The sequence below is a fragment of the Falco cherrug genome, chromosome 6 (genome assembly GCF_023634085.1).
Source record: "Falco cherrug isolate bFalChe1 chromosome 6, bFalChe1.pri, whole genome shotgun sequence".
Classification (NCBI taxonomy): Eukaryota; Metazoa; Chordata; class Aves; order Falconiformes; family Falconidae; genus Falco; species Falco cherrug.
The window spans coordinates 15645832-15657882 of NC_073702.1; the positions used below are offsets into that span (position 1 = coordinate 15645832).

The following is a 12051-nucleotide window of genomic DNA, read 5'->3' on the forward strand; positions in this document are numbered from 1 at the left end:
TTCAGTGAACAGGATCATCCTCTGCACCCCTTATTTCACTGAGCATAAGAGAATCCTAGGGTTATTACAGTTAGGTATCTGAAGTTAGGTGGGATCAATTCAGTTCTAAACGCTAGGCTTTGACTTTTGCCAGTAGGATGAAAGGCCAAACTGTACCTTCTCAGTATATTTTGCTTAATGTTTTGTGGCCAAAGAGGTATACAGGTGGCCTTACAGCTTGTTTATTAAGCCTTATCCATGGTTTTTTTGTCACACTTTATAATTAGTTATTTGAAAAGTAGTAGTGTGTGCTTCACTTTGTACATTTTCCAAGCAGTATGCCATCGCTGTCATCCGTAGTTGATGTAGACTGGCAAATCTGTTGTGCTGGCATTGTCTTGGTAGATTCCAAATTCCCATTACCTAGAGTGTGTTCCATATATAATGAGACAAATATCTTCTAATCATCAAGGCAGAAATAAAGCAAAACATCATTACTGATACATAGTTTAATGATCCTTCAGGAAGTGTTACACATACCTGTTCCATGGTCCATCCTCCTTCTCTTTTGCTTCAGGATCTGGAAAACTAAGGTAGACATTGCAGATACTTCATTCTAATTATGTGTTTTGTATTGCCACAATGTAGCACCCTGAGGAGTAGGTGACATGACTATTCTAATTGACTCAAAGGTGATTGTTAATGTACTCATCATCTTCTAAGTGGGGCATAAAGTTTTATGCTTTTCATTAGAGCCAAGGCAACATGCAAACCGTGCACCACCCCATTGCTAACAAGAGTTTTTGAATACATTGTCTCATGTGAAGTACATCAGCGTACAACACAACTCAAAAGAGTAAATATAAATACCATTATGGGGCCCTGTTTTGCAGAATATATTCTGGGTATATCTGTAAAGCTGTGTGTATGTATTCAAGGGTGTGCCTCAATAATGAGATTAGTAAGATTTCTGATCTTCATTAGAGGTCTTGTGAGTCTGTTTGGGTCAGCTGTACAGTTACATGTTGAAATCATACAGAACTGTTTTGGTATTAGTGATCACATAGGATTTACAACCAGAAAAATACAGACTATTTTTTTCAAGATGAATAATATTTGAAAACTAGAATGAGAATGAAACTATGGTACCTGAAAGTTAGCTTTTATGCTGTAGTTACATTTATTGGTGCAACATTTCTCAACAAGAAGTTTTCCAAACATAGATTGCAAGTAGTTAGCTAAGTAAACTATTTTAGTAGACAGTCTCCCAAGAGTACATTAAGAAAAGTTTTTACTGACCCTCATAGAACCAGTAAACTGTAACTGAGACTGTTATGCTCGATTATGATCCAGATGTGAAATCTGGGTGGTTTTTGCTATCATAAATCCCCTAAAAGATTGCCATGAATTAGAATTTGAAACTTGGAAGAGTTCTAGTAAAATACTCCTTGAAAGAGAAAGGAATATATGAGATTGTGTCTTGTTAACCGGCATATTTTATACAGTTTTTTTCCACACAAAATAGGTAATAGTTATGCATAGTATAACACTTTGGAATGTTGTTTGCTTCAGGTGTCTTGCTGGATTTTCTGGACAGTTTTGTGAAATAGAAGTTAATGAGTGTAATTCATCACCTTGTCTACATGGCTCAACCTGTGAAGATGATATCAATGGATACACTTGTAAATGTCAAAAAGGTAACTGACATCGAACAGAACAATCTTAAAAAATGATATTTTGAATTATCAGTGTTACTACTGAGAAAACTGGTAAATTATATCAAGCACTTTATTTGGATATAACCTCTAAGGTATAAAAAGATTAATTATCTCTTTAAGAAGCTTCTTGAATGAAATTTACAGAGAATTAACTAGTCTAATAAGCATGTTAGAAAGACTTAAAACTAAAACCAGCTCATTGAGTTGAAGAATTATCTAGAACTAAAGGTTTATTATGTACAATCTTTACTAATGTAACACTGACCAAAGCAGTCAAGTGGGCACTGTATAGCGACTACATAATTTAATTAGCTGCAAAATAAGATTGACTGAAAAGAAATTCTGAACATTTTAACTAACATTTATTATTGTTATTATTGTTGTCACACATACACATGCTTATGTCTGCTGGCTGGGATGAAAAGAAATTTTCTGAACAATTATAAACAGAATGAAAACAAGCACTTTCTTAAAAAAGTGGGAGCTGTTTCCTTATGCTGACATAGATCAACTTAAAGAGGTCTTGTGACTTAGGAAAGTATAAGGGGTTTAGTATTTATCCAAAAGCAAAGGTCACAATCAGACTGCATTTTCATGCAATCACAAATTTAAACTGTTTAGGACTACTCACTGTCTCCTGTCATATCTATTAACAAAGAGCCTTTTGTCAACATAAGTAAGTATAAATAACTGCCTTGGAGCGTACTGTTTTATAGTTCAGTTCCCTTAAGAACTGTACTAGTACCTACCACTTGAAACTTTAATTTTTCAGTTTGTCTGTTGTTTCCTGTTGTAATACACACCTGCACTGCTGAATGCTTTCTTTGGTTGTACTGATCCAAGTTTTATTAGTGATTGTTTTAGAGATTATTTAGATATATTCTGGAGGATAAATATTCTGTTCATCTATGATATCTTCATACATCTGATCTGCTTATTCTCTTTGTATTGAGTTATGTTTACCTTGTTGGTTTTGATTTACAAGCAGTAAGATCTTGCTAAACTCTAAAGGCAAGTGACCATATATGTCACAAAAAATGCACAAAACTTTTCTGCAGTCTTTTTAGCAAACTGTTCATATACTTTTGGCATATATTTATGTGGTTATTATTCATAAAAAAGAAAAAAATAATGAATTAAATATTAATAAAATCATACTTTATTTTACATATTTTTTTTCATTCTGAGATGTCCCTAGTGCCGTTAACAACTGTATGTAAGAGTTTTACAATAAAAGTATGCAAGACACTGAAGCAAGAGAGAGCGTGTGCACGTGTGCACATGTACATGCACTTAATCAGAGTCAATATGAACAGTTAATTCATTCATTTAAGCAGTACGGATGAATGATATTCTAATGTGTAAGACTTGGAGTATCTTTGACTTACTAGGGCCTAGTTAATTTTAGGACTAAGTGGCTTACAGATTAGTATTTTTATAGCAACTTTGCTTTTTATGTCAAAGAGACTCAGTAATCTAGAGAGATGCTATACTCCTGATGTATGAACCATTGGATGCTATACTCCTGATGTATGAACCATTGAGTGAAAAATTTCTGGACTTTACTATACAGAAGGTCAGAATTCATTCATGATAATAAAGGTCCCTTCTGATCTTGAAAGTCTGAGTCATGACCTACCTCGAGTACGATATATCTTTTTCCTCTCAGCACAGTTACACAATGGAAATTGAACATGGATAAAAATGTATGTCCCCTGACTCTTATCTGGTACTGCATATGGCCATATACCACTTCACAATACAGATGACTTAAGAATGTAAAAATACATACTTTTTAATAATTAAAGTGCCTTCTTATACTTTAATAATTACTCACACAGAATATCTTTCGAGTTCACAATTTTTCTTCTTTTTCTTAAAGCTATCAATATTTTAAAATTATTTAATAATAATTTGAATATAGACATTTAAAAATTCCTTGCCAGCCAAGGAGCGTAACTGCTCTCTCTATGCAACTGCACACGGAAATGGTTGGTGTAAGTAGAATAAGCTTCTGTGGGGCCTTGGAACTCACTTTTGCTAACATGTTCTAAACACCTTTCAACCCAAGTATAAGCTGCCTTTGGTTTAAGTTTATTCTAATAATAGCATTCATTAGTAGGGGTGAAAGATCTCTACATTATTTCTCCACCAGGAAAAGACACAGTGAAGGAACCACATGCATTAGATGTATGCATGATGGTGACATATCTTCATTTTTTAAATTAATATGACATTTTCAAATGTTACTTGAGTCTTTGAAACAGCTGAAGAGTTGAGAAGCTACACCTGAGAAAAGGAGTGAATTTGGAGAGGCAGGGGAGGGGGAACGTCTGGGAGCAATAAGCTTTTTGGAAATTTACACAACTGAAGAAGGGGATTAGAAGATAAATAAAAAATATCCTCCAGAGACAGAAAGTAGAAATGCTTGGAACAAATCTGCTTTTGTTGCAGGCTACTACTATTCGCATATGATAGGTCTTGGATTTCTCTGCTAAGCTTCACCTGTATAGAAATACGGAGATGGGATTGAATATTTTTGGACCTGTAAAGGCAACTACAGGAAAGAACTTCCCAAAAGGCAGAAAGACAGAGATATCCAGCAATGGATCCACAGTTGTAACGTAATGAAATGAGAAAGGGATAGTAGCAAGACAGAACAAACAAGGCAGATGATTTCAGCTTTCCAAAAAACTCCAGAGAATAAAATAAAGCATGTGATGACAGCATGTGATACCAGAAAAGGGAATTGATTTAGCTGTGACAGATCCATTCTGCAATGGATCATGAATTTTGTCAGCTATTGTCCCGGTAGCAGGCCCCATGCCCTTAGAATAGATGCACGTTCAGGATCTGTGGATGCAGCTGCAGGCTGTTCAGGTGCAGAAGCAGCACAGAGAGATGTAAACTGTATTCTAACAGCATCTCAGACAGCTCAAAAGCAACAACAGCAGTCATTGGAACTAATAGCAGCCTCACAGCTGAAGTCTTCAGCTGGGGCAGGCTGCACTTCTACCAGGGCAGCTAAATCGGGACCCAAATTACCCTGGTGGGTCCATTTGATGCATGCTCTGAGGCAAATGCAGGACAGAGCCAACTAGATTTATATCAGCTGAGGAATGCTGGAGTTTTTGGGCGCTGTGGGGTTTTGTCTGTTTGTTTGTTTAGAAATGGGAAAAATTATTTGAATAAATAACAAATCTGTAATGGTAATGGACGTATCATGGCAGAAGATATGCTGTTCTTCAATAACTAGCCATGTTTTACAAAATCCTGGGTTTGTATTTACAAAGCAAATGGTCTACTTCCAGTCCTGCTTAACCTCCAATGTGCAAGTTCAAGACGGGCTCCAATTACATGCTCTAAGAACCTGGTCCAGATCAGGTTTTGGCTTCTAATTTATGGGTGTGCTTAGTTGTAAAGGGTATTTTGCTAAGACACATGTATTAACAAAAATGTCAGTAATCTGACTATTGAAGTATAAGAAGGTAGTATTCTGATGGTATTCAAACACAAAACTGTATTTGCTTAGAAATTCTCCTCCTCATTGATCTGGTACAGTAATCTGTTTCAGAGTTTCTCATTTAAACTTTATCCCTTTACTTCATTTGTGTAACTGTAAACTATTTTCATCTATCTAAACCTCCAGTTTTCCTTCCCCCAGTGTGGCAATACTGCACAAGTTTAATGAATGGGATAAAAAGGTCAAAAATTAATATAGACAATGCCATGCTTTTTCAGTTTAAATTTTGGAAAAAAAATACGGCCTTGCATGTTGCACTATATAGATCTGGAATGAGATAAGAGTTTTTAGGGAGTGTTTTACCCTTGCTAATTCTTGGCCACAAGAGAGAACACAATACAGATAATTCTGTAGGTGAAGGGCAGCCTATCAAGTCACCTAATTCAGTAATGAGAGAACATATTCAGGTTTTACTGTTGTTTGCTTTCTTACGTCTCTACAGAAATAGAAGTTGGCAAATACTAACTTCCCTAACAGATGTTCAGTAAAGTATAATTGTAAAGTCCATATAGTTTCAATTGTGTTTGTTTATTGCTAAACTATTTTCTTTTTTCTACTTTGAAAAAGCATAGCCCAAACTAGATCATAACCAGTCTGTATTATATATTTATATATACAGGTGAGGACTGAATATAGTTACCCATAGGCTGGGTTTTTTTGATTGACACTCAATAGATGTATTTAGATTTTAATTGGTCTTCAGTTTTTGTTGGTTTGGTTTTTTCCTATCAGGATGGGAAGGCCTCCATTGTGAGCTGGATGTTGATGAGTGCATATCCAACCCCTGCATACATGGCATCTGTGTTCAGAAGGACCCCAGCCTTGGTTATTCCTGCTTCTGCAAGCCAGGATTTGTGGTGAGATGCTGCTGCCATTCTTTCTTCTCTTTCCTGTAACCTGAGTATTTGTTGTTGCACAGAAAATACTGTATGTAATCCCTTTTCTTTTTAATCTTACTTGGATAAAATCTGACCTTTCTGAAAAATTCAGTATTTTAATAACCTTTATTTGAGTTGTGGGGTTTTTTTCTTTGGTTGGTTTTGGTTTTGTTTTACTAACAGAAGCTCTAACATTCCAAAGAAATAGTTACCTAATATCCACAAAAGTGGAAAAGTGTAAGTGTATAATGGCTTTGTCAGTTGTCAGAGTAGGTTTTGTTGGTTTTTTTTTACATAACCAATTAATATTTCTATTTCACATGCCAGTTAATATTTTTACATACTAAGGTAACTCAAACTTGAAAGTATTGCATACAGACGGATATTTTGAAAACCAGTTCCCTGAAACTAAATCATTTGATTCCTTTGAATGCTTGACCCTATGGGCTTTGGTCCTATGTTTTGTGGTCTCTGCTTAATTTACCAAAAGAGTCTTTCGAGGGTGGCTAAATGCCAGTGCTGTATTTGTCTAAGGTTGACGTTTCCATGCAGCCACCACCTTTTCATGACAGTTCTTTCTGTAGTTGAAGACATGCAGTTGGCACCTACAAATCGGACTTGTGCTTTACCTTGTTACACTTCAGGTTTAACTTAATAGTATCAAAGAATGGTTTGGGGTAAGTAACAAGGAGAGAAAGGAGTACATGATTTACAGATATTTTTTTTTCTTATTTCAGTAATTCTTATTTCTACATCTCCAAGCTTGACATTATTTGAATACTTTTTCTTTATAAATTATGACAGTGTTGCTTATTTTAGTATCTATGCACCACTTCTTTGGCGTATTTACATCTGTAAAATAGAAGGAACAGATAACTGCAAGTAAGATTCAGATTTACCTTCTTTGATTCTCTGCAACCAAGTCAAAAAAATTAGTACCTTTTCAGATGTTAGCTAGTTCAGGGCTTCTTTCTATAGCAGAAGATTCTAATTTATGTTCAATGAGGGAAAAACTAATGAAATAAAATTTCCAATAAAATGGAAAAATAAGTTTTTCTAAAGTGAAAAAGCCCTTCTGTCTTCAGTTCTTCTTAGTTGCTGTATTAATCTCTGACCCATACTGATACTCTCAAGGAGATCCCCAGTACATACTAGCACAAGTTAAGGAGCACAAGTGTCAAGTGGGCTGCTCCACAAGGGAAAGCAGGCCAGGAGCCGAGGATAGCAGCAGGGTAGGCAGGGGCAATGACCTTGCAGGCAGGGGGTGGAGCCCTACAGTACCCAAACAAGGATAGTAAAGCAAGACCAGTGATGATGGTAACCATCCAAAAGGTTCTTCCAGAAGTCCAGGTACTGCCAGGCAAGTCCATGACCACAAAGCAGGTCTAACGTTAAGCCAGGAAGTCAAGGCAGCAAGGCAAGCGTGAGATCAACAAAGTGTTGGGCTTACTATAGCAGGCTTTAGCTTTATTGTAAGCCCAGTCAAGGACCAAAGGCAGGGCCTGATCTTAAATGCAGCTTCTGAGCTCAGGTGTGAGGATCCCACGAGACATCTCTCACATCTTTTCCACAGCTTGGCTCTTTTCACCACAGGTGGATCCAAGGTTGCACAGCTGCCACCATATCAAGGCTGACCTTGAGCACAGGGAGCTGAACCTGTGGATGTGAAGGAAGAAGTTGCAGAGGTGGACTGCAGAAAATTAGGAGGCTGATGAGCGCTTTGACAAAAACATTTTCAAGTCTGAAATACCAGAGGACTGTTGTGTTAATGCTTTTATCCCAGGACATTTCTAAGTCCTTCTTCACACACATGCTCCTAAACATTCAGAGTAGAACTTCCAGTTCTAACCAAACTTCATAGCAAGTCGTCCATCATTAGTAGTAAATGAGGAAAGAGTTGTCTTCTATGTGTGGTACAAACATGGCACTAAATAATAAAAGACTTTATAGGTTACCTTTACAGGTAACTGAAACTGCAATATTTTCAGGAAGTTTACACCCATTTCCAGAATAAAAGGTTATAAGTTCCTTGAGTCTGAATCCATATCTGCCACAATCCAAAAATGAAAAAAGTATTCAAAGTAACCTTGTTAACCTCAATGTAACCGTAAGTCTTTCCCAGGCTCAGAGGACTCATTATATATGAACCCAGCAGTGGGAAGGCATCCCTGGGTTGTTAGGGGTTTTTTTGGCTAGGACTCATGGTGTTAATGAGAATGAGAAAAAGTGAATACCCCTGCATTCTAGATTAGAGACTAACAGTTCCACCAACTTCCCCATTGTTCCTTCCCTATGTGCTTACAATGCAGAATCACTGTTCTAGGACCAGTAGGTTCTTTATTTATGTAAGATTTCCCTATATAAATTGACACAGAAAGGATTGTGTGGAGGCAGGGATTTTCTCCAGATGAAGTGAACTTTTCTCAAATTCCTCGGGGGAATAATAGAGGGAGGATAAAGGTGGGTTTGAATGTGACAGTGGATTCATATCTCTCTTGTGCTGGGAAGCCCAGAACTAAATGCAGTATTCCAGGTGTGACATCAGCAGTGCTGATTAGATGTGAGCAATCACCTCCCTCAACCTGTTGACAGTGGTTTTCCTAATGCAGGCCAGGATTCTGTTGGTCTTCTTTGCTACAAGTGCACATTGCTGGTTTGTGCAATTTGTCATCCACCCAGACCCCTAGGTCCTTCTTCAAAATTGCTTTCCAGTGTGTCAGGCCTGGGCATGTACTGGTGAATGGGATTATTCCACCCCAGGTGCAAGACTGTGCGGCAAATGAAGAGACGGGACGCAGCTTGATGCAAGCAAATGTCAATTTATTGTACAGAAGCACGAGTTTATATACACTTTCAGAAGCTGCGCGTTTTAAACAGATTGGTTCTTGAAGCTAAGCATTGCATACTAGGCAGTCCCTGATTGGTGGTTAACTACCAGCAATTAACAGCAAGGTGTTACCTTTCCTTGGCACCATCCTTGGCACCATCCGTCCCCCACTCCCCTGTGCTCTGTAAACACGTCTCATCATGTTAATTGTTGTCTAGACAAGCTCGAGCACATTCCCCTCAGCTGATTGCCATGCATGGTCCTAGTTTCCAGCCCGCTCCTGCAAGACTGCACTTCCCTTTACTGAATTTCTTGAGGTTTCTGTTACCACACTTCTCCAGTCTCTTGAGGTCAGTATAAATGGCAGCAAACTCATCTAGCATATCAGTAGCTCCTCCCAGTTTTGTATCATGTGAAAACTTGCTGAGAGTGCACTCTGTTCCATCATCCTTTACTGAAGAACTTAGTATTGGACCTAGTATGAGCCCTTGAGGTACATCATTAATGACTGGCCTCTAGAAGGGCTTCATACTGCTGATCATTGAACACAGCTCTTTGAGCCTGGCAGTTCAGCCAGTTTTCAGTCCATCTCACTGTCTACTCATCTCGTCCATACTTTTCAGCTTATCTGTGAGGGTGTTATGGCAGGAAGAGTTGAAAATGTCACTAAGATGAGACAGTTAACATCCACTGCTCTACCCTCATCCAATAACCAGTCATCTCTTCATAGAGGGCTATCTGACTGGTAAAGCACTGTTTCCCCTTCATAGCTCCATGCCAACTATTCTTAATCAACCTCTTGTCCTTCCTGTGCCAAGAAATAGTTTCCAGGTGCCATTGCTTCATCAGCTTCCCAGGAACTGAGGTGAAGCTGACTGGCCTGTAGTTCCCTGGATCTTCATTCTTGCCCTTCCTGAAGACAGGAGCAACATATGCTTTCTTCCAGTCACCAGGAATTCCTCCCAGTTGCAGTGACTACTTGCCTACAATTTTGTAAAATCTGTATTTTACCATAAGGGCTTGGTAGGTTGAAAATGGATTTTAATATTGCATATAATCTGACTAAATTTACTCACAGACTACTCTAAGAAGGAACAGACTAGCCCATAAGAATGAATACAATTTTTTTGTAGGGTGCTTTTTACAGAGTACAGTGGGTACCATTGATACTTCCCCACAGTCCATAGCAACTGCTCTCTTGTCTTCAGAAGCAGGCTGGCATTCGAAACAAGGTCAGGTGATGACAAAGGTTATATCAGTTGAGGGACACAGTCTTTTTATATGGAAAACAGTCAGACCCTCATGTTAAAATGATCTCATTTTGTTCATTAAATATTTATATTTATCCTGCATGAACAACTGTAATGGAGAAGATCAATTACACTGTTTTTTTTTAATTAATTCCTCACAAAAAAAAAAAAAAGTCTTCTGAATACCAAATAAAGCCATCAGAGAGGAAGCTTAAAATTTGTATAAAGAAATTATTTCAGTGTAAAATTAATTGGTATAAGTCAGTGTTGCGTGATACAGTAGATACCAAAAGTACAAGTAAGTCCAAAAATGGGTTAAAAGGAGGACGGTTTCATTGTTATTCAGATTGATCTTCTGAATGTTACCCTGGCTTAGGGAGTCTTTGAATTACTTATTGCCAGAAGTTGGAATGGTATGTTTGGTGAATTATCAGATGCAAAGTCTGCTTGTTTTCTTCCTGTATTCTTCCCCAAGTACTCATTAATAGCTCACTGATTATGGAATTAGATTGACCCATGGTGGCAGCTGTTCTATTAGTACATAGCTTGGGTGTTAACTGTACAGTATGTTGCAGAAGAAGTCCTTACAGAAGAAAATGTGTCAAACCTTTGATGTAGCTGGCATTTAAGATGTTTTGTCTTTGCTTTTATTCCATTAATCACTGTTCCATCTTCAGTCACTCATATTTCACTATGATTTGGGAAGTCCATAGCAGAGAAGGAAAACATGGGGAAAAACCCAGAACAGTGTTCAACATACCTGTCTTCAGTATGGAAGATACGGAGTTAGGGTCTAAACAACTCGGGATGTGTATTTGGTAGGCCCCGGAAGGGTTCTGGTTCCTAACAGTGAGTCAGTGTGGGCAGGAAACAGTGAAACTCAGAAAAATAAGTATTCAAGAACTCCCATCTACAGTGTGTGTAAAGCAAACTTTCTATATTCTATGTATGCTATGCTAGCTGAAAGATGGATCATGAAGTTTCCCATAAATTTTCAGAAGAAAAGCATAGCCAGTGGTATATGCAATAAATGTTTACTTTTTAAATGGAAACATCTATAGACACAAACCTACTTCTAAATAAAAATCTGCACAACCTAAACGATTCTATGAGTCTATGATCTCCCTGCATGGAAACTGTTTTCAGACACTTTCAAGGCTATCAAATTTATCTATAACTGTTTCGTGTACCCTTCATGCTCAGTGGAGGTTATCCACATCTGCTTTGTTTCTGTGAGTGATAAAATCACAATCAAATGCTCTTCACCATTACACGTAGTGGTAATAAAAATGCACTGATTTGTCACAGGGAAAGTCAGAATGAAATACAAGCTTTATAGGGTTAAGAAAGCTTATTAGACAGAAATCTTACTCAAACTGATAATTTGTGCTATGTATGGAATCAGAAAGCAAGGAGGAAATTTTTTATCACTGTATGGAAATCTGACATATTAATTGTTCTGCTGGTCCTTCATCCTTTCGAATACCAATAGAGTGAGTAATGTTGTAAGATGCCATGAATTTACCAGATAGCTCATCTGCTTGCTAAAACAAATTAAGAACTTGATTGAAACAATCACTGGTGTATCTAAATCATTCAACCCCCTCCCCCAATTTAACCTTTTCCATTTTAAACACTGAATGACTTAAACTACTTTTAAGAAAAGTAATTTTGGTTTCTATGTCAGCATTTCTGCCTCTTTCTCTCTTGCACCTCCTATGGTTTCCTAATATCATAAATGGATTTAATAGAGTTGATAGACATCTCAGAAAATGTAAGTTGCTTCAAGTTCTGTGTAAGTAGCTAGCCAGGTAGACCAGAGACACTAAGCATCTCAGAAGATGGAAACATAAGAGGGAAAGTGTGCAATGAGCAC

The 12051-nt window shown here is 37.5% G+C and overlaps 1 protein-coding gene across 1 annotated transcript in view; it reads left to right on the top strand.

The window, feature by feature from the left end:
• EYS (eyes shut homolog) overlaps positions 1-12051 on the top strand; it is an 873960-nt gene that overhangs the window by 468639 nt on the left and 393270 nt on the right. The window contains exons 29-30 of the mRNA XM_027809136.2: positions 1552-1676; positions 5953-6077. Of these exons, the coding sequence (XP_027664937.2) occupies positions 1552-1676; positions 5953-6077 (250 nt within the window). The remainder of the gene's footprint in view (positions 1-1551; positions 1677-5952; positions 6078-12051) is intronic.